This window comes from Tachyglossus aculeatus, chromosome 17 (genome assembly GCF_015852505.1).
Source record: "Tachyglossus aculeatus isolate mTacAcu1 chromosome 17, mTacAcu1.pri, whole genome shotgun sequence".
Taxonomy (NCBI): Eukaryota; Metazoa; Chordata; class Mammalia; order Monotremata; family Tachyglossidae; genus Tachyglossus; species Tachyglossus aculeatus.
Window position 1 is genome coordinate 58,974,278 of NC_052082.1, and position 25,330 is coordinate 58,999,607.

The 25,330-nt window shown below is 55.5% G+C and overlaps 1 protein-coding gene across 4 annotated transcripts in view; it reads left to right on the forward strand.

The window, feature by feature from the left end:
- Positions 1-1,002: 1,002 nt before the first annotated feature.
- CLIP2 (CAP-Gly domain containing linker protein 2) overlaps positions 1,003-25,330 on the forward strand; it is a 48,051-nt gene continuing 23,723 nt past the window's right edge. For 3 of the 4 annotated variants that reach the window (XM_038759473.1, XM_038759476.1, XM_038759477.1), the window contains exons 1-7: positions 1,003-1,186; positions 17,943-18,192; positions 18,462-19,009; positions 21,684-21,808; positions 23,328-23,541; positions 23,923-24,120; positions 24,758-24,861. In XM_038759473.1, coding sequence (XP_038615401.1) covers positions 18,072-18,192; positions 18,462-19,009; positions 21,684-21,808; positions 23,328-23,541; positions 23,923-24,120; positions 24,758-24,861 — 1,310 coding nt within the window. In that variant the 5' untranslated portion in view covers positions 1,003-1,186; positions 17,943-18,071. The remainder of the gene's footprint in view (positions 1,187-17,942; positions 18,193-18,461; positions 19,010-21,683; positions 21,809-23,327; positions 23,542-23,922; positions 24,121-24,757; positions 24,862-25,330) is intronic. The other variant, XM_038759474.1, reaches the window with a different exon arrangement.

Sequence of the window (25,330 nt, forward strand, 5' to 3'; positions counted from 1 at the left end):
CATAATAACTGAACGATGGCAATCCGCTAAATGCTAGTTTATCACTAATCAATGACTGAGAATGGGAAAGGCTTGGATTGGTTTGGGTGTGGGGAGGGGAGAGGAGGGGAGGGGAGGGGAGGGGAGGGGAGGGGTGGCCCCCGGAGCGGCGTTTCGGAGGGCTGGGCGGCGGGGGCGCGCCGGGGGGGGGGGGGGGGGGGGGGGGAGGCGCGCAGCCCCACAAAGCGGCCCGGGAGGCGCCGCCCCCGCCGCCCCCCCTCTCCGCCGCCACCTCGACCCTCCCCATCCTTCTTCCTCCTCCTCCTCCCTTGGCTCACATCCTCTTCTTCCCTCCTACCCCTCCTTCCCTCTTTCTCCCTCCTCCCCATCCTCCCTCTCCCTCCCCTCCCCCTCCTCCCCTCCCCTCTCCCTCCCCCTTCCCTCTCCCTCCTCCCCCTCCTCCCCTTCTCCTCCCCCTCCCCTTCCCTCTTTCTCCCTCCCTCATCCTCCCTCTCCCTCCCTCTCCCCTGCCCACCTCCCCTCTTCCTCCTCCCCTCTCCCCCTCCCCCTTCTTCCTCCCCCTCCCCTCCCCTCCCTCCTCCTCCTCCCCCTCCCCTCCCTCCTCCTCCTCCCCTCTGCCCCTCCCTCCTCCCCTTCCTCCTCCCTCCTCCTCCTCCCCCTCCCCTCCCTCCTCCTCCTCCTCCCCTCTCCCCCTCCTCCCCTCTCCCTCCTCCCCCTCCCCTCTCCCTCCTCCTCCTCCTCTCCCTCTTTCTCCCCCTCCCCTTCCCCTCCTCCACCCTACCCTCCCCCCTCCCCTTCCCTCCCCTCCCCCCTCCCTCCTCCCCCTCCCTCCTCCTCTCTCCCCCCCCCCCCGGGCCACCGCCCCTTTTGTTCCGTCCCGCACATCGGTGTCGCCGCTGATCGCGGTGCCCGGTCCGGCCCGGCCCGGCGGGGGCGGTGGGTGGGTGGGACGCGGACACACACACACACACACACACACACACACAGAGGCACCCCCCCCCTCCGAGGACCCTCCTCCTAGACCCCCCCGACCCCCGGTCCTGCAGGCGGACGCGGGGACGGAGGAGGGGGCGGAGGGAGCCCGGAGGCCCGCGCGGAGGAGGAGGAGGAGGAGGAGGAGGAGAAGGGCCCCGCCCGGGCCCCATCCATCCCCCGGGGGCCGCGGTTTGTGTGCGGGAGGACGGAGGTAAGATCGGGGGGCGGGGGGCGCCGCAACAAAGGGGGGCGCGGATCCCCCCACCCCACCCCCCCCCCGGATCCCCCCCCTCCTCCTCCTCCCCTGCTCCCCTCCCGAGGGCCCGGGGGTCCCCGGGGCCCCGCAGGCCGAAGCCGGAGGAGGACTGGCCGCCGCTGGGCACGGGGCGGGGACAGGGCTGCCCAAGGCCACCGGCCGCACAGCAACAGCTCCCCCACAGACGGGGCTTCTGGGGACACCGGCTCCCCGGGCACGGCCGGGGCTCCCCGGGCACGGCCAGGGCAGGGCCTGGGCTCCCCGGGCATAGCCAGAGCTCTCCAGTCAGGGCCAGAGCTCCCCGGGCAGGGCCAGAGCACCCCGGGCAGGGCCAGGGCTCCCCGGGCATAGCCAGAGCTTCCTGGGCAGGGCCAGGCCTCCCCGGGCGTAGCTAGAGCTCCCTGGGCATGGCCAGGGCAGGGCCAGGCCTCCCCGGGCATAGCCAGAGCTCCCTGGGCAGGGCCAGGGCAGGGCCAGGCCTCCCCGGGCATAGCCAGAGCTCCCTGGGCAGGGCCAGGGTTCTCCGGGCATAGCCAGAGTGCCCTGGGCAGGGGCAGGGCCAGGGCTCCCCGGGCATAGCCAGAGCGCCCTGGGCAGGGGCAGGGCCAGGGCTCCCCGGGCATAGCCAGAGCACCCTGGGCAGGGCCAGGGCTCCCCGGGCATAGCCAGAGCACCTTGGGCGGGACCAGGGCTCCCCGGGCATAGCCAGAGCACCTTGGGTAGGACCAGGGCTCACCGGGCATAGCTAGAGCTCCCCAGACATGGCCAGGGCAGGGCCAGGGCTCCCCGGGCATAGCCAGAGCTCCCCGGGCAGGGCCAGGGCTCCCCGGGCATGGCCAGGGCAGGGCCAGAGCTCCCCGGGCATAGCCAGAGCACCCCAGGCATGGGCAGGGCTCCCCGGGCATAGCCAGAGCTCCCCGGGCATGGCCAGGGCCGGGCCAGGGCTCCCCGGGTAGGACCAGATGCCCAGTTGGCCGAGGTCCAGGAGCTGGACCGTGGAGGCTCCCCGAGGGATGTGAGGCAGCAGAAGCCACCGACCTGTTTAGGGGGTGGGGTCCGGGGCCGGGGGGACCAGCCTGAAAACAGGGCGGAAGAAGGGCAGATCCCAGATCCGGGAGGGGAAGGTTCCTGATGATCCACAGCCCTCCCTCCCCAATCCCAAGGATGGAGACACAGGGGCCTAGGACTTAGGCCAGCAGGGGACCAGGGATGGGTTAACCCCAGGACCCGTGGCCTGCTCTAGCCCTCCTCTCAGCCATTCCCTCTCCCTGGGATCCAGAGAGCCTCAGTTTACCCCATTGCAAAACAAGGGGCGGAAGAAGGAATCGCCCCCGGCCCTTCATGCCACCAGGGTCTGGAGCAGAGTGACCCACCTCTGCCTTGGCAGGGCAGGGTGGGGGATGTGGGGCCCCGGGATGGGTTGACCGCAGGGTAGGCTGGGGCACATGTAGGGGTGAGGAAGTGCATGTGGGGGTGTGCCCCGCCCAGGTGGGTGGCTGCCTGGGGGCTGGAGGGGGCTACAGGGGTGGGAGGGGGACAGGCTTGTGCAGGACACGGGTGGGACGCCTGATGTTCACTGACCACGTGTGTGGCATGTGCCCTTGTGTTATTTCCGCCGCCCTCCCCGCCCCAGTGTACGCACCTCCCACGTGCAGGCTTGCCCCTATTGCTAGTGTTAGCCACCATGGCAGTCCTGGATGCCCTGGCTCTAGGGCTGGCACCATCCCACCCGGCTCTCCCAGCCCTCATGCCCTGGGGCGAAGGGAGACCCTCACCCACCTCCGACAGTTTGACCACCTTTTATTTTTGGCGCTGGTAAAATGATGTTTCTGCCCTAAGCCCCGTCGCCCATCGTGGCCGGTCGTCTGGGCACGGGGGCAGGTCTGGGCCCTTCTCCCTGCCCTTCCTGCCTTGTTCCTCCCTCTGCCCCCATCCTGCTGCCTGCCCGCGGCAGAGCCGCCGGGACCTTCAAAGCTGTGCCCATGGCTCGGTCCCATCTCCGGGCGCGGCGGGTACCATGGACACAGGGGCCACAGCTTGCCTCGCTGGACTCCTATGGCAGCTGGGCTCCCCATGGCCCCCGATGGGGTGCCCGCCTGCTGACCGTTGGCACCTGAGGCATGGGATCTCAAGGCCTGGGCGATCCTGTTCTGGGTTTTCCGATTCTCCCAGTGCCCGGCTAGCCTTCTCTCCTTTAGACCTCTCTCTCGCTCCTCGGTCCAGGGTTGGGCCAAGTTAAAGGGGTCTCGGTCTCAGTTACTTTGTACTTGATAATAATAATAATAATAATAGCATTTATTAAGCGTTTACTATGTGCAAAGCACTGTTCTAAGCGCTGGGGAGGTTACAAGGTGATCATGTTGTCCCACAGGGGTGCTCACAGTCAATCCCCATTTTACTGATGAGGGAACTGAGGCCCAGAGAAGGTCATTCATTCAATTGTATTTATTGAGCGCTTACTGTGTGCACACAGCACTGTACTAAGCGCTTGGGAAGTACAGGTAGTGACTTGCCCAAAGTCACACAGCTGACAATTGGCGGAGCTGGAATTTGAACCCGTGACCTCCGACTCCAAAGCCCGTGAGCCACGCTGCTTCTCTGCTTGATGTGTGAAGAGCATCAGTGGATCCAGTTGGATCCAGTCAAGGCCTTTTGATTGCCTGGGCTTTCTTTTGGGGCCTGAGTGTCCGGCATTTGGGATAAAAACTGAGCCTTGTAGTGACTTGATCCTTCTTCTCTCCATCCCTTCCTCCCGCTATGTCCTCAGTTTCCCTTCCCCATTTATCCCCCTTCCCCTCTTGCTCTTGGCTACTGTAGAGCCATTTTCCCCACCCACAGTGTTCAGTGGTGGCCTTGAAGGATTCTGGACCTTCCGGTGGTCATATATCGGGAGACGGGTGCGCAAAGACCCTTGGAGAAAGACATTCCCTGCCCACAAGGAGCTTACAGTCTAGAGGGGGAGACAGACATGAATATAAAGAAATCAATGACAGCTATGGACATAAGTTCTGTGGGGCTGAGAGGGGGGGTTGAATAATAATAATAAAAATAATAATAATGGCATTTGTTCAGCGCTTACTATGTGCAAAGCACTGTTCTAAGCGCTGGGGGGTTTACAAGGTTGATCAGGTTGTCCCACGTGGGGCTCACAGTCTTAATCCCCATTTTACAGATGAGGTAACTGAGGCTCAGAGAAGCTAAGTGACTTTCCCAATGTCACACAGCAGATGTGGCGGATCTGGGATTCTAACCCATGACCTGTGACTCCAAAGCCCGTGCTCTTTCTCTTTCAGGGTGACGCGGAAGGGAGTGGGAGAAGAGGAAAGGAGGGCTTAGTCTAGGAAGGCCTCTTGGAGATGTGCCTCATCCTGTCGTAGTCGACTCCTGTTATTCCCAGGATATTCTTCTTCCTCCCTCTGTTTGTAAATCACTCATCCCAGCGTGACTCCTCCACCAGATTGTAATCTCCATGAGGGTGGGAAACATGTCTCGAACTCCCGTTGTACTCTCTCAAGAGCAGAGTAGAGTGCTGTGCGCTCAGTAAATACCATCGATGGATGGATTGTGTGGTGGACTGAATTAGCCAATGCTGCCCCTGGACTGGGATATGGGGGGGCGGCTGGGGAGAAGAGGTGACAAGATCTATGGTATCGTGGTCTATGGGGAAGCAGCGGGGCCTAGTGGAAAGAGCCCAGGCCTGGCAGCCCGAGGACCTGGGTTCTAATCCTGACATAGCCATTCATCTGCTGTGTGACCTTGGTCAAGTCACTTGATATCTCTGGGCCTCAGTTCCCTCCTCTGCCAAATAATAATAATAATGATGGTATTTGTTAAGTGCTTACTATGTGCAAAGCACTGTTCTAAGCGCTGGGGAAGATACAAGGTTATCAGGTTGTCCCACATGGGGCTCACAGTCCCCATTTTACAGATGAGGGAACTGAGGCCCAGAGAAGTTAAGTGACTTGCCCAAAGTCACACAGCTGGCAAGTGGGAATTCAATACCTGTGCTCCCTTCCTATTTAGACTGTGGATCTTCATGTGGGACCTGGTCATCATGTCTCTATCCCGGTGCCTGACACATAGTAAGCGCTTAACAAATACCACAATTATTATTATTATGGACTGTGGCCCTGGGGCTGTATCCTGACCCTGGGCTTTCTCTGCCTGTGTTCTGGGGACCCAAAATTCCCTGATCTTGGGTGTGCCTGTGGAGGTGGTGATCGGCCTCCGCTCCCTTTGAGGCTTGGGGATATCCTGCCAGCACTCCATCATCATCATCATCATCATCAATCATATTTATTGAGCGCTTACTGTGTGCAGAGCACTGTACTAAGCACTTGAGAAGTACAAATTGGCAACATATAGAGACAGTCCCTGCTCAACAGTGGGCTCACAGTCTAAAACGGGGAGACAGAGGACAAAACCAAACATACTAACAAAATAAAATAGAGTAGATATGTACAAGTAAAATAAATAAATAAATAAATAGAGTAATAAATATGTACAAACATATATACATATATACAGGTGCTGTGGGGAAGGGAAGGAGGTAAGATGGGGGGGATGGAGAGGGGGACGAGGGGGAGAGGAGGGAAGGGGCTCAGTCTGGGAAGGCCTCCTGGAGGAGGTGAGCTCTCAGTAGGGCTTTGAAGGGAGGAAGAGCTTGGAAGAGGAAGAGCTAGCTTGGCGGATGGGCAGAGGGAGGGCATTCTTGGAGGAGTGATTTACAAATAGAGGGAGGAAGGAGAATATCCTGGGAATAACAGGAGTCGACTACGTCAGGATGAGGCACATTTCCAATTTCCGCCGACGAGGCGGAAATTCCCTACCCTGGGGTTAGATCTAGGGCCAGAAGTACCCCCAACATCCCCACTGTCCCTGGTCCACTGCCGTCCGCCCATCTCGGCCCGGGGCCACCCAGACTGGTGGCCCCGTGCCGACGAGGTGGGTGAGGGCCGTCACTTTTCATCAACCCATCCGTGCTATTTACTGAGCTTCTCCTGTGAGCAGAGGGCTGTACTGAGCACCTGGGAGAGGACAGTAGAGTTAGCAGCCATGATCCCTGCCCTCAAGGAACTGACGGTCTAGTAGGGGAGGCAGACACTGAAAGAAATTATGGAGAGGAGGAGGAGGAAGGGAAAGAGGATGCGGACACGAACCAATCCTCCACCGATAGGGAACGTGAGCTGGATGCCAACCACTTTCCCCTGCCTCAAAGCCTTATTGAAGGCACATGGCGTAGTGGATAGAGTCCGGGCCTGGGAATCACAATCAATCAATCAATCAATCGTATTTATTGAGCGCTTACTATGTGCAGAGCACTGTACTAAGCGCTTGGGAAGTACAAATTGGCAACATATAGAGACAGTCCCTACCCAACAGTGGGCTCACAGTCTAAAAGGGGGAGACAGAGAACAAAACCAAACATACTAACAAAATAAAATAAATAGGATAGATATGTACAAGTAAAATAAATAAATAGAGTAATAAATATGTACAAACATATATACATATATACAGGTGCTGTGGGGAAGGGAAGGAGGTAAGATGGGGGGGATGGAGAGGGGCACGAGGGGGAGAGGAAGGAAGGGGCTCAGTCTGGGAAGGCCTCCTGGAGGAGGTGAGCTCTCAGCAGGGCCTTGAAGGGAGGAAGAGAGCTAGCTTGGCGGATGGGCAGAGGGAGGGCATTCCAGGCCCGGGCGATGACGTGGGCCGGGGGTCGATGGCAGGACAGGCAAGAACAAGGTACAGTGAGGAGATTAGCGGCAGAGGAGCGGAGGGTGCGGGCTGGGCTGGAGAAGGAGAGAAGGGAGATGAGGTAGGAGGGGGCGAGGGAATGGACAGCCTTGAAGCCCAGGGTGAGGAGTTTCTGCCTGATGCGCAGATTGATTGGTAGCCACTGGAGATTTTTGAGAATCATGAGTTCTAATCCCGGCTCTGCCACTTGTCTGCTGTGTGACCAGTCTGTTCACTTCTCTGGGCCTCAGTTCCCTCATCTGTAAAATCGGGACAGAGACTGAGCCCCACATGGGATGGGGACTGTGTCCAACTCGATTTGCTTTTATCCACCCTGGGCTTAATACAGTGCCTGGCACATAGTAGGCGCTTAACAAATGCCATAATTATTATTATTATTATCTCCTCCAAGAGGCCTTCCCAGACTAAGCCCCACTTTTCTTCAGCTCCCACTCCCTTCTGCATCGCCCTGACTTGCTCCCTTTGCTCTTCCCCCTCTCCCAGCTCCAAGGCACATATGTACGTATCTGTCATTTTATATACTTGTGTTGATATGTCTCCTCCACTCTAGACTGTGGGCTCTTGTGGGAGATAATGTCCCTGTTTATTGTTGTATTCTCTTTTCCCAAGTGCTTAATACAGTGCTCTGCACACGGTAAGCACTCAGTAAATACAATTGAATGAATGCATAAGTGCTGCGGGAGGTTGTGAAAACTTAAGTGCACAGGTGGCCCAGAAGTGCTGAAGTGGATGCTGGGGGATAATTTAATCAGGGAAGGCCTCCTGGAGGAGTGAGTGTCGTGGGGGGCCAGATTGGGGTGGAGGGGAGCGGCGGCGGGGAATGTCCTGTCCCAGAGGGGTTAGTTCCTGAGGACTAACTAACCACCACTAACGGAGGTGGATGGGCTTCATCACCTTGTGACCTCCCCAGCGCTTAGAACAATGCTCTGCACATAGTAAGCTCTTAATAAATGCCATTATTATTAGTAGTAGTAGTAGTAGCACAGTGCTCTGCACACAGTAAGCGCTCAATAAATACAATTGATTGATGAATGGATTCCCAGACTGAGCCCCTCGTCCCGCTCTCCATCCCCCCAATCTTACCTCCTTCCCTTCCCCACAGCACCTGTATATATGTATATATGTCTGTACATATTTATTACTCTATTTATTTATGTATTTATTTTACTTGTACATATCTATTCTATTTATTTTATTCTGTTAGTATGTTTGGTTTTGTTCTCTGTCTCCCCCTTTTAGACTGTGAGCCCACTGTTGGGTAGGGACTGTCTGTATATGTTGCCATCTTGTACTTCCCAAGCGCTTAGTACAGTGCTCTGCACACAGTAAGCGCTCAATAAATACAATTGATTGATTGATTGATTGACTTGTCTGCCAGAGGATGTGGTCTCTGGGAAGACAGATCTTTCAGCCTCCCACCCATGAGTCCGGCCTCTGCCCCGGCAGCTGGCCACCCTCCCCTTCTAAACTGTAAGCTCGTAGTGGGCAGGGAATTTGTTTATTGTGTATTGTACTCCCCCAAGCGCTTAGTACAGTGCTTTGCACACAGTAAGAACTCAATAAATACAATTGAATGAATGAATGAATGAATCTAGAAAGACTTTGGAGATGGAGAAAGTTTGGCCTGGCCGATTAGATCGGGGAGGGAATTCCCGGCTAGGCGGGAGCAAAAAGCACAGAGAAGCAGCGTGGCTCAGGGGAAAGAGCCCGGGCATTGGAGTCAGAGGTCATGGGTTCAAATCCCGCCTCTGCCACTTGTCAGCTGTTTGAAGAAGTCACTTCACTTCTCTGGGCCTCAGTTCCCTCATCTGTAAAATGGGGGTGAAGACTGTGAGCCCCCTGTGGGACAACCTGATCACCTTGTAACCTCCCCAGCACTTAGAACAGTGCTTTGCACATAGTAAGCGCTTAATAAATGCCATTTAGAAACAAGAAAAAAAAGTCAGCCGGGAGAGAGATGAGATCGAGGCAGTCGGTAGGCTGGCTTGGGAGGAACGAAGGGTGTGAGCTGTGGCATAGCGGGAGAAGGGAGTAGATGAGTAGGGGAAGAGAGATGATTGGGTGCCTTAAAGCCGACGGTGAGGAGTTTCTGCTTGATCTGGGAGTTGAGTGAGCAACCGTTGGAGGTTTTTAAGGAGTGGGGAGATGTTCCAAAAAAGATATTTTAGAAAACTGATTTGGGTGGCAGTGTGAAGTATAGCCTGGGATGGGGCCGAAGGCAGGGAGGTCGGCGAGGAGGCAGATGCAGTAATCGAGGTGGGTTAGGATCTGCCAGGGAGCAGTTTGGATGGAGAGGAAGGGGCAGATACTGGAGATGGTGTGGAGAAAGGGCTGACAGGATTTGGCGAGGCGCTGAGGGGAGCGTCAAAGTTCCGGGCCCGAGTCGCGGGGAAGGAATATGGTGTTTTCAACTTTGGAAAATGAGGCGGAGGAGCGGTTCTGGGAGGAAGCTGTGGCAAGCAGCAGCTCTCCACCTCGGCCTCAGCCAGCCGCCTTCCCCAACCTCATTAGGAAAGCATCCGTGACTAATCCACTCCGACCACGAACCAGACGGGCAGGGGGTGTTTCCACACTCCCACCCCTTGGCAAGGGGCTGGTTCTGGGGCAGAAACCTGCCCCGTTAGGATGGCGGGGGCCCCCGGGGTTGTGTGGCTGGGACCATCCGGCTGCTCCTCTGAGGACAGTCCACTGAGGGCCACCGGGAAGAAAGGGGGGAAGTCCTTTCTCTACACCCCACTTTCCACGTGGCTTCCCTTGGCCATGGGCCTCACCAAAGTCCCCTCTCCTTTCCGTGGCCCGGGCCAGGAAGCGGGAGCTAAAGCTCTCCTCCAGCCAGTGGCTGGCAGGGTGTCCGAGCCCCCGACTCTTAGTTCCGCCTGGAATTTGTACAGTCCTTGGATTTTCCTGGGGTTTTCCCAGCTCTTACTTCACGATCCCTGTGGCCATCCTGAGGCAGGAGTTAGTCGGTCGTATTTATTGAGTGCTTACTGTATGCAGAGCACTGTACTAAGCACTTGGGAAAGTGCAGTATAACAGACATGTTCTCTGGCCACTGTGAGCTTACAGTTTAAGGGGAGAGACAGACATTCGTTCATTCAATCGTATTCATTGAGCACTAACTGTGTGCAAAGCACTGTATTAAGTGCGTGGGAGAGTACAACGCAACAACAAACAGATGCATTCCCTGCCCACAACGAGCTCACAGCCTAGAGGGGGAGACAGACATTAATATACATAAATGAATGAAAAAATAAATAAATTACAGATACGTACCTAAGTGCTGTGGGGCTGGGAGGGGGGATGAATAAAGGGAGCAAGTCAGGGCGACCCAGAAGGGAGTTGGAGCAAAGGAAAACAGAGCTTGGTCAGGGAAGGCCTCTTGGAGGAGAGGTGCCTCCAATAAAGCTTTGAAGGCGGGAGAGTCATCATCGTCTGTCGGATATGAGGAGGGAGGGCATCCCAGGCCAGAGGCAGGATGTGGGCGGGAGGTTGGCTGCAACATAGACGAGAGTGAGCCACAGTGAAAAGGTTAACGCTAGAGGAGCGGAGCGTGCGGGCTGCCTTGTAATAGGAGAGTAGCGAGGTGCGGTAGGAGGGGAGGGCTTATTCTCCCCATTTTGCAGAGGAGGAAACTGAGACCCAGAGAGGTTCTGTGGCTTGCCCAAGTCACCCGGTAGGCAGGAGGCAGAGCCGGGACGGGACCTTGGGACTTCCGGGCTACGCGGCTCCTTGGCAGACACTCTCCACCGGACCACACCGCCTTTGTCCTCGTTTCGTAATAATAATGATGGCATTTGTTAAGCGCTTACTATGTGCAAAGCACAGTTCTAAGCGCTGGGGAGGTTGCAAGGTGATCAGGTTGTCCCACGGGGGGCTCACAGTCTTAATCCCTATTTTACAGATGAGGTAACTGAGGCCTAGTGAAGTGACTTGCCCAAAGTCACACAGCTGACAATTGGCGGAGCCGGGATTTGAACCCGTGACCTCTGACTCCAAAGCCCGTGCTCTTTCCACTGAGCCACGCTGCTTCTCACGTGTCATCTGCTCCTGGGCCCGGTCCACTTGTCTCCGTCCAGCTGATGAGTCAGGGGGAGGGGAGAGCCGCAGCTGGGCTTAGGGCAGGTCTCGCCTAGCGGGTGTTGTTGTTGTTAGTGCCGGGCCAGGCACTGTACTAAGTGCTGGGGTAAGTACAAGCTCATCAGGTTGGACACAGTCCGTGTCCCATGTGGGGCTCACAGTCGTAGTCCCCATTCTAAGGATGAGGGAATTGGGGCCCAGAGAAGTGACTTGGGGAAGATTTGGGAAGAGAGCAGAGGGGTGGAGGGGTCGCCTCACTCCTAATGAGCTGAGCTCTCCCCACCCCCAGCTGAGCTCTCCCCACCCCCGGCCTCGTCATCATCATCATCATCAATCGTATTTATTGAGCACTTACTGTGTGCAGAGCACTGTACTAAGCGCTGGGGAAGTACAAATTGGCAACATATAGAGACAGTCCCTACCCAACAGTGGGCTCACAGTCTAAAAGTCGATCTCGAACCCAGTAACCCACAGCCCTGGATCACCTGCACAGTTCGCCTCCTTCACTGTTGCGCTCGAGCCGCAGAACGCTGCTGGTGGAAGTCTAAATATCAGGCCGACTTTGTCCACTTCAAGTTAGCTTGCTTTAACGCTGCCTTCTCCTCTGCCTGGCAAAACGATTTCTCTTCCCTTATTGACACCCATGCCCATCTCCCTCGCCAGTTGTTCCAGACATTTAACTGCGTCCTCAGGTCCTATGTCCCCCTGCCTCCCCCAGTAACCTCCCCCATCCCTTGCCCCCAGTGACCTAGCCATCTATTTTTTTTAAGAAAATTAACATCATCAGGTGTGAGCTCCCTAAAATCGCCCCTGCCCCTTCTCAGTACCTCCTCCTCCTGGCCCCACCTCTTCAACTTTCCCATCCTTCCCAGCAGTATCTCCAGAGGAAATCTCCTGCCTCCTCTCAAATGCCACCCTCTCCACATGTGCATTGGACCCCATTCCTTCCTACCTAATAAAAACTCTGGCCCCCTTCCTCCTTCCCTCCCTAAGAACCATCTTCAACCCTTCACTCTCCAGTGACTTCTTCCCCACTGCCTTCAAACATGCCCACATCTCCCCCATCCTAAAAAAAACCTTCCTTTGACCCCAAAACTCCCTGCAGTTATTGCCCATCTTCCTCCCTACCATTCCTCTCCAAACTCCTGGAGCAAGTCGTGTACACCCGCTGTCTCAAATTTCTCTCCTCCAGTTCTCTCCTGAACCCCCTCCAATCTGGCTTCCATCCCCTTCACTCTACTGAAACCGCCCTCTCAAAGGTCACCAATGATCTCCTTCTTGCCATATCCAACGGCTTCTACTCCATCTTAATCCTCCTCCACCTCTCAGCTGCCTTTGACACTGGGCCTCTGACCACCCCCTTCTCCTGGAAACAGTATCCAACGTTGACTTCATGACTCTGTCCTTTCCCGATTCTCCTCTTATCTCTCTGGACATTCATTCTCAGTCACCTTTGCGGATTCCTCCTCTGCCTCCCACCCCCTAACTGTGGAGGTCCCTCAAGGTTCAGTTTTTGATCCCCTTCTGTTCTCCATCTCCACTCATTCCCCTGCAGAAAACTCATTCTCTCCCATGCTTTCAACTACCATCTCTATGCAGATGATACCCAAACCTACATCACTTCCCCTGATCTCTCTCCCTCTCTCCAGGCTCACATCTCCTCCCGCCTTCAAGACATCTCTACTTGGATGTCTTCCCATCACCACAAACTTAACATGTCCGAAACAGAGCTCCTTATTTTCCCACCCAAACCCTGTCCTCTCCTGGACTTTCCCTTCATTGTAGATGGCACCCCCATCCTTCCCGTCTCACAAGCCCGCAACCTTGGCATTACCCTTGACTCCTCTCTCTCATCCAGCCCACATAGTCAATCCGTCACCTAATCCTGTTAGTCCCATCTTCACAACATCACTCAAATCTGCCCTTTCTTCTCCATCCAAACTGCTACCACATTAATACAGTCACTCATCCTGTCCCACCTAGATGACTGCATCAGCCTCCTTGCTGACCTCCCAACCTCCTGCCTCTCCCCACTCCAGTGCATATTTCACTCCGCTGCCCAGATCATCTTTCTACTGAAACGTTCAGGACACATCATCCACCTCCTCAGAAATTTCCAGTGGTTGCCCGTCCACCTCCGCATCAAACAAAAACTTCTCACCATTGGTTTTAAAGCAGTCCATCACCTTGCTCTCTCCTACCTCACCTCGCTTCTCTCCTACAACCCAGCCCTCAGACTTTGCTCCTCTGGTGCTAACCTTCTCACTGGGCCTGGAACTCGCCTGTCTCGTCGCTGACCCCTGCCCGTGTCCTTCCTCTGGCCTGGAATACCCTCCCTCCTCAAATAAACCAGACAATGACTCTCCCCCACCTTCTCCTCCAAGAAGCCTTCTCAGACTAAGCCCCACTTTTCCTCGTCCCACTCCCTTCTTCATTGCCGTGACTTTCTCCCTTTGCTCTTCCCCTCTCTCCCAGCCCCACAGTACTGATGTATATAGCTGTAATTTTATTTATTTCTATTAATGTCTATTTATTTGTATTGATGTCTGTCTCCCTCCTGTGGACTGTGAGCTCATTGTGGGCAGGGATTGTCACTCTTTATTGTTGTATTGTACTTTTCCAAATTCTTACTCTGCACACAGTAAGCACTTGATAAATATGACTAAATGAATGAACCAGGGGTTGGCCCGTGTGTTGCGGAATCCTGCCACAACCCCAGGATCTCTCCCCATCAATCCATCAGTCAGTCACATTTCTTGAACGCTGTGTGCAGAGCACTGTACTAAGCACTTGGGAGAGTACACTACAACAATAAAAGAGAGTTGGTAGGCACATTCTCTGCCCACAGCGAGCTTGCAGTTGAGACAGGGATGGATATGGACATAAGTGCTGAGGGGGATGGTGAATAAAGGGAATGAATTAGGGTGATGTAGAAGGGAGTTGGAGAAGAGGAAATGAGGGCTTAGGGAAACCTCTTGGAAGAGATTCAGTGCTCAGAACTTAGAATGGTGCTTGGCACATAGTAAGCACTTAACAAATACCATTATTATTATTATTATTATTATTATTATTATTATTATTATAAGGCTTTGAAGGTGCGGGGAGTCATTGTCAGATATGTAGAAGGAAGGCATTCCAGGCCAAAGGCAGGATGTGGGCGAGATAGACGACTTTGAGGTACAGTGAGTTGGTTAGCAGTAGAGGGGTGCAGTGTGTGGACTAGGTTGTAATAGGAGAGCAGCGAAGCGAGGTAGGAGGGGTAAGGTGATTGAGTGCTTTAAAGCCCAAGGTAAGGAGTTTCTGTTGGATGCGGAGATGGATGGGCAACCACTGGAAGTTTTCGAGGAGTGAGGAAACATAGACTGAATGTTTTTGTAGAAAAATGATCCAGGCAGCAGAGTGAAGTATGGACTGGAATGGAGAAAGGGGGCAGGGAGCTCAGCGAGGAGGCTGATATAGTAATCAAGGCAGGAGAGGGTAAGTGCTTGGATTAACAGGGTAGCAGTTTGGATGGAGAGGAAAGGGTGGATTTTAGCGAAGTTGCAAAGGTCAAACCGACAGGATTTAGTGGGTTGTATGAGAGAGATGAGTCAAGGATAACACCAAGGTTATGGTCTTGTGAGACAGGAAGGATCGTGGTGCTGTCTGCAGTGGGAAGGACAGGGTTTGGGTGGGAAGGAGCTCTGTTTTGGGCATGTTGTTTTTGAGGTGGCGATGGAACATCTGAGTAGAGATGTCTTGAAGGCAGGAGGAGATGTGAGACTGCAGAGAGGGGAGAGAGATCAGGACCGGAGATGTAGATTTGGGAATTATCTGTATAGAGTTGGTAGTTAAAGCCAGGGGAGGGGATGAGTTCTCCAAGGAGTGTGTGTTGATGGAGAAGAGAAGGGGCCCCAAAACTGAACCTTGTGGGACTCCCACATTCATTCAGTCATATTTAATAAGCACTTACTGTGTGCAGAACACTGTACTACGTGCTTGGGAAAGTATAGTACAACAATAAACAGTGACAATCCCTGCCCCAGTGAGCTCATAGTCTAGAGGAGGGGGAAAGGATGGGAGTTCGAGGGTGGGAGGCAGAGGAGGAGCCCGTGAAAGAGACTGAGAATGAGTGAGCACAGAGACAGGAAGAGAACCTGGAGAGGACGGTGTCAGAGAAGCTGAGGTTGGGTAATGTTCCCAGGATAAGAGGTTGTTCTGTAAGTGTTGAAGGCAGCTGAAAGGTCGAGGAGGATTAGGATGGAGTAGAGGCCATTGGATTTGGCAAGAAGGAGATCATTAGTGACTTTTGAGAGAATGGTTTCTGTGGAAACCAGATGGGAGGAAGTCGAGGAGAGGAACTTGAGACCCTGGGTGTAAACAACTCGCTCAAGGAGTTTTGAGAGGCGTGGTAGGAAGGAGACGAGGCGATAACTGGAGGGAACCGTAAAGTCCAGGGAGGGTTTTTTTAGGATAGGGGAGACAGACAGAAGTGGGGAAGAAGCTGTTGAAGATGGCAGGTAGGGAGGGAAGAAGGGTGGTGGCAAGTGCTTGGGGTCAGATATGATGATGATGATATTTATTAAGTGCTTACCATGTGCAGAGCACTATTCTAAGCGCTGGGGAGGTTACCAGGTGATCAGGTTGTCCCATGTGGGGCTCACAGTCTTAATCCCCATTTTACAGATGAGGGAACTGAGGCACAGAGAAGTGAAGTGACTTGCCCAAAGTCACACATCTGACAATTGGCAGAGCTGGGATTTGAACCCATGACCTCTGACTCCAAAGCCCCTGCTCTTTCCACTGAGCCACGCTGCTTCTCTGATATGCAGGTGGAGGGGGTGGATTTTGAGAGAAGACAGGAGACCTCCTCTTGAGATACTGCTGGGAAGGATGGGAGAGTTGAAGAAGGGGCGGGAGAACAGAGGGAATGGGAAAGAGCAGGGGAGATTTTAGGGAGATCACTTCTGACAGTTTCAATTTTCTCAATAAAGTAGGTGGCCCGGTCATCAGGAGTAATTACTGGTTTTTACCCAGTGGTAAATTAGTTCCAATTACTGGTATATACTGGGTGCCCACCGAGTACTGAGCGCTGTGCTAGGTGCCTGCCGGGCGCAGAGTGCTGTGCTGGGTGTCTGGGAGAGCGCAATGAAGTTAGTAGGCATGAATTCCAGCCTTAAAGGTGCTTAGAATTGTAGCCAGGGTAACAGCCGCTTAAAGAAATTACCCACAGGAGGGAGGGGAGCACTGTCAGGGTGCAGGGAGAGGGGAGCACTGTCAGGGTGCAGGGGGACGGGGAAGGGAGCACTGTCAAGGGAGGAAGGTTGAGAATCTGCAAGGGGCTTCTGCTCTTCAAGACCCCCATGTTTTGGGAAAGGGGAGGGGGGAGAACAATGGAGACCTGGTGCTTTCCCTGTTGCCCCATGGGGGAGCAGAGCTGAGGGCACTTTCATTCATTCATTCATTCAATCGTATTTATTGAGCGCTTACTGTGTGCAGAGCACCGCATCTCATCGGACCTGTGTGAGCAAAGAATGAGTGGCCCTGAGGTCCCCCAGGCCTCGGGACAGGAAGAGAGACATGGTTGCTCCCATTTGGCGGCTGGGGAAATTGAAGCCTCAGTACTGTGCAAATTCGTGACATGTTCCACATTTTTACATCCTGCCCCTGACCTGGAACGCCCTCCCTCCTCAAATCCAACAGTGACTCTCCCCCACTTCAAAGCCTTATTGAATGAAGGCCCATCTCCTCCAACAAGCCTTCCCAGATTAAGCCCCACTTTTCCTCATCCCCGACTCCTTTCTGCGTTGCCCAGACTTGCTCCCTTTGGTCTTCATCCCTCTCAGCTGCACAGCACTTATGACATAACTGTCATTTTATTTTTTTGTATTGATGTCTGCCCCCCCCGCCTTGCCCCCCAGTCTAGACCGTAAGCTATTTGTGGACAGGGAATGTCACTGTTTATTGTTATATTGTATTTTCCAAAGCACTTAGTACAGTGCTGTGCACCCAGTAAGTGCTCAATAAATACTATTGAAGGAATAAATGAATGAAGGGCCTTGTCAGAAAGGATAGTGGCCTGTGGGCAGCAAGGGATGAGGAGGGTGGGGCTTGGTGTCAGACCACTGTAAGCAGGTGAGAAGGAGCTGGGGCCGGCAGGAGGGACGGGGACAAAAGGAGGGGGCCCAAGCAAGGCATTGGGCACAGAGTGGGTACCCTGGTTTTCATTCATTCATTCAATCGTATTTATTGAGTGCTTACTGTGTTCAGAGCACTGTACTGAGCACTTGGGAGAATATAATACAACAATAAACAGAGACATTTCCTGCCCACAATGAGCTTACAGTCTAGAGGGGGAGAGACAGACATCAATACAAATAAATAAATTAAAGATATAGACATAAGAGCTTGGGGCTGTGGTTGGGCGGGGGGGGAGTAAAGGGAGCAAGTCAGGGTGATACAGGAGGGAATGGGGGAAGAGGAAAGGGGGTGCTTAGTTTGGGAAGGCCTCGGAGGAGATGTGCCTTCAGTAAGGCTTTGGGGGGAAGTTGGAGGGAGTAATTGTCAGATTAGAGGAGGGAGGGTGTTCCAGGCCAAAGGCAGGACATGGGCCAGGGGTCGATGTCGAGACAGGTGAGATGGAGGCACAGTGAGAGAGAGGGTTGGCACTAGAAGAGCGAAGTATGTAGGCCGGATTGTAGAAGGAGGATAGCAAGGTGAGGTAGGAGGGGGTGGGGGTGGAGGGCTTTCAAGCCGTTGGTGAGGAGTCTTTGTTTGATGCAGAGGTCCCCCAGGTCACCAGCCCAGGCTAGGGTTGTCCCTGCCCTCTCCTGATAGCTCTCTGTTGTCTGTGTGTCCCATGCCTGCCTGTCCTTATGTTTGTCTCTCCCCATCCCAGCAGGAGGCTGTATGAGAATGGAAAGTGGACAACAGCATCCAACTCCCTGACAGGGTGACCGGGGCACCTACGGACCTCTGGGCCGCCCCACCCGCCGACACTGACCTCTCCCCCTGCCCCGCTGTCAGCATGTTGAAGCCCAGTGGGCTGAAAACTCCCAGTCGTGGGGGCAAACATGCCAGCCCCGTGGGACGGTCAGTGGCCGGGACAGGGGCCGCCTCAGGCGTGGCCACCGGCGGCTCCAAAGAAGGTGAGGGGAATTGAGGGGTCTGACCACGGTGGGCAGGTGGGGTGAGGGCTGGTCTTTGCCTTAGATTGCTTTGAGGGGGGCGGCCAGTGCAGCACTGTGCTCACAATAGGGCCGTTACAGTACTCCGGGACAGCGCTCTGCACACAGCAGATGACCAGCATGGCGTGCTGCAGCCAGTGGGTGCCCAAGTGGGGGATTCCGAGCCCGGGGAGGGGACTTGGGAGGTCGGAGTCCCCTGATCGACCCGTCCCCTCCCTCCACCTCCACAGGGTCGCCGCTGCACAAGGCGCCCATCCCCTTGGTGCCCACGGAGAAGCCGGGCCCGAAGCCGGCCGAGGTGGGCGACGACGACCCCGGCGACCTGGCGGTGGGCGAGCGTGTCTGGGTGAACGGCGTGAAGGCGGGTGTCGTGCGCTACCTGGGCGAGACGCAGTTCGCCCCGGGCCAGTGGGCGGGCGTCGTGCTGGACGACGCCGTGGGCAAGAACGACGGCGCGGTGGGCGGCGTGCGCTACTTCGAGTGCCCGCCGCTGCAGGGCATCTTCACACGGCCCTCCAAGCTGGCCCGGCAGCCGGCCGCCGAGGGCGCGGGGGTGGGCGCGGGTGGGGACGGGCCCCCGGTGGAGTCGCTCACGGCCCAGAACCTGTCGCTGCACGCGGGGGCCGCCACCCCGCCGCTGGCCGCTCGGGTCGGGCCGCTCCGAGACAGCGTCCTCAGCAACTCCGTGAAGACCGGCAATGAGTCCGGCTCCAACCTCTCCGACAGCGGCTCCGTCAAGAAGGCCGACAGGGATTTGCGCGTCGGGGACCGCGTCCTGGTGAGGCTGAGGCTGATCGGCCTCCCCTACAACCCTGTTCCTTTCCCCTCTTCCCTACTCCTCAGCTCTTCTCCACCTCCCCTCTCTCTTCCCTGTCCCTTCGCCTCCTCTCCCTGCCCGTCTTCCTTCCTCTCTCCCCCGTTCCCTCCTCTCTCCCCCGTTCCCTCCTCTCTCCCCGTTCCCTCCTCTCTCCCCCGTTCCCTCCTCTCTCTCCCTCCTCCCTCCAACAAAACAAGTAGACAGGCATCACTAGCATCAAAATAGCTAAGTAGAATTTTAGATATATACACATCATTAATGAAATAAATAGAATAATAAATATGAACAAATGTACACAAGTGCTGTGGGGCAGGGAAGGGGATAGAGCAGAGGGAGAGAGTCGGGGCGATGGGGAGGGGAGGAGGAGCAGAGGAAATGGGGGGCTCAGTCTGGGAAGGCCTCCTGGAGGAGGTGAGCTCTCAGTAGGGATTTGAAGGGAGGAAGAGAGCTAGCTTGGCGGATGGGCAGAGGGAGGGCATTCCGGGTCAGAGGCAGGACGTGGGCCAGGGATCGACGGCTGGATAGGCGAGAACGAGGCCTAGTGAGGAGGTTAGCGGTGGCAGAGGAGTGGAGTGTGCGGGCTGGGCTGGAGAAGTCCCTTCCTCTCAGACGAAGGCTCTGGGTGGGGCAGGATCTGTGTCATTCATTCATTCAGTCATACTTATTGAGCACTTACTGTGCACAGAAGACTGTACTAAGTGTTTGGAAGGGCACAACACAACCAGAACTGTGGAGGATGATTTTTCTTGTGGGGTCCAGGGCTCCTCCTGACCCTTGAGCCTGGCCATTTTGAGGTCAGATCTTGAGGGAAGGTCGGACAGGTGGAGGCCTGGAACAGAGTGTGAGAGGGGGCCTCGCGGGACGGAGGGTTTGGGTGAACCTCGAAGGGTCGGGGGACTGAAGGAGAGATACAGAGTGCTTGGCCTTCCTGGGGTGGAGAGGTTGGACCGGGCAGTCACCTGGCCAGATGTGACTAACAAATGCCAACATTATTATTATTTCAAGCGCTTAGAACAGTGCTTTGCACATAGTAAGCGCTTAACAAATGCCAACATTATTATTATTATTATGTGCCAGAGTAGCTGCCCTGGTTTGAGGAGAAGGAGGGGTAGAGCCGGAATATAGTCAGGACAGGGCAGCCATCTCTCTCCAGAGTGCTCAAATCCGTGGCTGCAGAGAGAGAAGGGGCTATCGGATAGATGTGCTGGATCACTGAGGGAGAGTCAGGGATGGAGAGCAGAGAGACAAGGCTAGTGGATATATGTTGCATATAGTGGATATATATTACAACTCTATATGTTGCCAACTTGTACTTCCCAAGCGCTTAGTACAGTGCTCTGCACACAGTAAGCACTCAATAAATACGATTGAATGAATGAATGAATGAGCAGCGAATATGTCTGTCATGTTTTTTTGTCTGTCTCCCCCTTCTAGACTGTGAGCCCACTGTTGGGTAGGGACCGTCTCGTATGTTGCCAACTTGTACTTCCCAAGCGCTTAGTACAGTGCTATGCACACAGTAAGCGCTCAATAAATATGATTGATTGATTTATTATTGTGTGCAGAGCACTGTACTAAGCACTTGGGAGAGTACATCATTCATTCAGTCATATTTATTGAGCACTTACTGTGTGCAGAGCACTGTACTAAGCACTTGGGAAGTACAAGTCGGCAACATATAGAGATGGTCCCTACCCAACAACAGGCTCACAGTCTAGAAGGGGGAGACAGACAACAAAACATGACGGACATATTCGCTGCTCATTCATTCATTCAATCGTATTTATTGAGCGCTTACTGTGTGCAGAGCACTGTACTAAGCGCTTGGGAAGTACAAGTCGGCAACATATAGAGACGGTCCCTACCCAACAGCGGGCTCACAGTCTAGAAGGGGGAGACAGACAACAAAACAAACATATTAACAAAATAAAATAAATAGAATAAATATGTACAAGTAAAATAAATATGTACAAACATATATACATATATACAGGTGCTGTTGGGGAGGGGAAGGAGGTAAGGTGGGGGATGGGGAGGGGGAGGAGGGGGAGAGGAAAGAGGGGGCTCAGTCTGGGGTTTACAGTCTAGAGAGTCGGGGAGAATTAGGGGTGTGGGTTGGTCCATGCTGGGTCACTGGGGGAGAGTCAGAGATGGAGAGGGGAGAGTCAGGGGTGTTGAATAGTCTGTGCTGGGTCACTGGGAGAGAATCAGGGAGGGAGAGGGGAGAGTCAGGGGTGTAGGGTCGTTTAAACTGAATCATGAGGGTGTCGAGGAGAGCACCCGGTTGCCCCCAGCACCCCGGTGCCCCTGGTTGGCTCCAGGGCTGACTCAGGGAGGACATTCTCAGGGACTGAACATTGCCCCCAAGGGGGAAAAGGCACTGGGTCCCTGGACATGGCTTTCTCCAGTTTTGGTCCTCTGGTCCTGGGGCCCGGGCACAACTGAAGCAGAACAGGGGACCCAGTGGAAGAGAGAGGGAGATTGATTGATTGTTTGTTTGTTCCAAGTCCCTGGCTCTCCCAATTCCTGCCCCGTTCCGTGGCTAGGGAGTCCCCTACTGCCCTACCTCATGGGTCCCGTGGCCCTTTGTCCCCTGGATGCTGTCTGACCCCGGCCTCCTGGGCTGTGCCCACAGGTCGGCGGCACGAAGACGGGCGTGGTGCGCTATGTGGGCGAGACAGACTTCGCCAAGGGGGAGTGGTGTGGCGTGGAATTGGACGAGCCTCTGGGCAAGAACGACGGGGCCGTGGCTGGGACCAGGTACGACTGACCACTGAGGGCCTGGGAGAGAGGGGGCGGGGGGCGGTGGAGAGGCCGGGGGCAAGGGACAGGCTTGGACCAAGGTTAAGAGTCGGGCCTGGCACAGGGGGTTCAGTGGCCTGGTTCCCTTCCCCTGCCCTTCACCACCCTGAGGACCAGCTCAGGACAATCAGTCCAGGCCGGAGGCTTCCCCAAGCCCTGTCCCTATCCAAACCCAGGAGGAGTTTGTGCTGAGTAGTGGTGAGATCTAGGGAAGAGCAGGGGAGGGAGGGGAGAAGGAGGAGGGGGTGTGTCGGGGGAGGGGGAGGACAAACCAGTGACAAATATTGAGCACTTACTGTGTTTAGAGCACTGTACTAAGCACTTGGGAGAGTTCAGTACACTGCTTCCCTGCCCATAGCTAGCTTACAGTCTGCGTGGCCTAGTGGATAAGAGCACGGGTCAGGGAATCAGAAGGACCTAGGTTCTAATCCTGGCTCTGCCACATGTCTGCTTTGTGATCCTGGGCAAGTCACTTCACTTCTCTGTGCCTCAGTTACCTCATCTATAAAATGGGATTAAAGACCGTGAGGCCCATTTGGGACAGGGACTGTGTCCAACCTGATTTGCTTGTGTCTACCCCAGCGCTTAGAATAGTGCCTGGCACATAGTAAGTGCTTAACAAATGCCCCAATTATTATTATTATTATTATTCTCTTCCCTGGAAGGCGGCAATGCTAATCCCACCGTGACCAATCATTCAGTCAACCCTCCCTGAACAGTTGTCCACATCTGCCAGACTCAATGTGCTACACAGTGTGCTACAGAGAAGCAGCGTGGCTCAATGGAAAGAACTCAGGCTTTGGAGTCAGAGGTCATGGGTTCAAGTCCCGGCTCTGCCAATTGTCAGCTGTGTGACTTTGGGCAATTCACCTAACTTCTCTGTGCCTCATTTACTTCATCTGTAAAGTGGGGATTAAGAATGTGAGCCCCCAGTGGGACAACCTGATCATCTTGTAACCTCTCCAGTGCTTAGAACAGTGCTTTGCACAAAGTAAGCGCTTAATAAATGCCATTACTACTCTGCAAAGCCCGGCTGACCCCACCGGCCTCTTTCCCCCGCCCTCTCCGGGACTCTGGGCAGTTAATGGTCTTAGGGCATTAAGGAGGGCACTGGGGAGGGGAGAAGGCTTGTTGCCTGCCTATGGCATCAGCCACCTCAAGCTGCCCCCATCTCTGAGATGGTGCCAGGTCAGGAATTTGCACAGCCCAAGCTGGGTCTAGAAGAGTAGATGGAATTTGGGGCCATCCTGGGGGCATCATGCCAGTCCTGCGGGGAGCTGGAGCCAGACTCTCCGGGAGTTCTTTAGTCCATCCCGGTGGTTACCCTGCCTGCTCCTCCCGGAGGCAGCTCTGGTCCGGTCCCCAACTATACCCCGAAATCCTGGAGGTGGTGGGAGTGGGAGGCTCCACCAGACCCCAGGAACCTCAGCAGTCTCGGGAGGCGGGCTAAGGTGACCTCTCCCTCCTGCCCTCCCAGGTACTTCCAGTGTCCACCCAAGTTTGGCCTCTTCGCTCCCATCCACAAGGTCGTCCGCATCGGCTTCCCGTCCACCAGCCCGGCCAAGGCCAAGAAGAGCAAGCGGATGGCCATGGGGGTCTCGGCCCTGACCCACAGCCCCAGCAGCTCCTCCATCAGCTCCGTCAGCTCCGTGGCCTCCTCCGTCGGGGGCCGGCCCAGCCGCAGCGGCCTGGTCAGTGGCCCGGAGGGAGGGAGGGAGGGGGCAGTGCGGCGGGCCGCTCTCCCGCTCCTCCCCATGGGTGGCTGCATTTCAGCTCCCAGAGCCTTGAGACCCAGAGGAACCAGGGGGAGAGTGGTGGTGGGGAGGATCCCGGGGGCTGTGGCGGAAGCTGAGTGGGCATTCCTGTACCTGGCCTGGGATCTGGCCAGGGGACAGGGACTGGGGGAAGTGGGGGAGAGTGGGACGGGATGACAGGTGGAGGACATGGGGCTGGGGGACCCCGCAGCCCCTGCAGTTTGAGAGACGGCTGCCCTCACTCCGTCAGCGGCCCCAGCCCTGTCTGCCCCATGGGGCGACCCCGCCAGCCCTCACGCCCCCGCCTTGCCCCCACAGCTGACAGAGACCTCGTCGCGCTACGCCCGCAAGATCTCGGGCACGACGGCCCTGCAGGAGGCCCTGAAGGAGAAGCAGCAGCACATCGAGCAGCTGCTGGCCGAGAGGGACCTGGAGCGAGCCGAGGTGGCCAAGGCCACCAGCCACATCTGTGAGGTGGAGAAGGAGATCGCTCTGCTCAAGGCCCAGCACGAACAGGTGGGTGGGGCCGGGGGAACGGGGGCGGGCGAGGGGCCGGACCTCGGGGGCAGGGTGGCAGACACCCCTCCTAGGGAGTGTCACCACTGGGCATCTGTGCACCGCACTTGGTACCTGCCAGGTGGAGTAATAATAATCATCATTATGATACTTGTTAAGTGCTTACTATGTGCCAAGCACTGTTCTAAGTGCTGCAGTAGATAGACCCAGTCCCTTTCCCACATGGGGCTCACATTCTTAATCCCCATCAGATGAGGTAACTGAGGCCCAGAGAATAATCATCATCATCATCATCATCATCATCATCAACCGTATTTATTGAGCACTTACTGTGTGCAGAGCACTGTACTAATAATGATGATGGCATTTGTTAACTGCTTACTGTGTGAGCGCTGGGGGGGATACAAGGTGATCGGGTTGTCCCACATGGGGCTCACAGTCTTCATCCCCATTTTACAGATGAGGGAACTGAGGCCCAGAGAAGCAAAATGACTTACCCAAGTTCACACAGCAGACAAGTGCGGGGCCGGGATTAGAACCCAGGTCCTTCGGACTCCCGGGGCAGGGCAACGGCTGGGAGGGGTGGCAGGCGGCCTGGGTCTTGCAGTGGCTGATGGCCTCTTGGGTGGGGGCACAGTACGTCTCGGAGGCGGAGTCGAGTCTGCAGCGAGCTCGGGCCCTGGTGGACAGCGTGCAGAAGGAGAAGATGGAACTGCTGAACCAGCTGGAAGAGGAGAGAAGGTAACCAGCCGAGGACGCTGGCGGGGATGCCAACTTGGGATAGCCCCCGGGGAGATGCCCAGACCCAGGAGGCACTGCGGGGGTTGGGGGTTGTTATACTCTCCCAAGTGCATGGTACAGTGCTCTGCACACAGTAAATGCTCAGTAAATATGATGGACTGACTGACTGAGCTGTAAAGAGGGGAACTCCACCCTCCGCCAGAGCACTGCTCCCCTAAAGGTGGCACCCCCGCCCCAAGGACTACAGACCACTGACCCTAACTCGGGAAATCCCAGCGATGCCGGAGTTGACAGAGGAGAAGTTGACAGTGATGGTGGCCGGGATCCAGAGTTCCAGGCACGCCTCCCGACCGAGTCCTCCAGTGGTCACCCACTCCTCTCTGCATCAAGCAGATGCAGACCACCCTGACCACCAGCTTTAAGGCCCCAGATCCGCTATCTGCCTCCTTTCTTTTTTTTTTTAATGGTA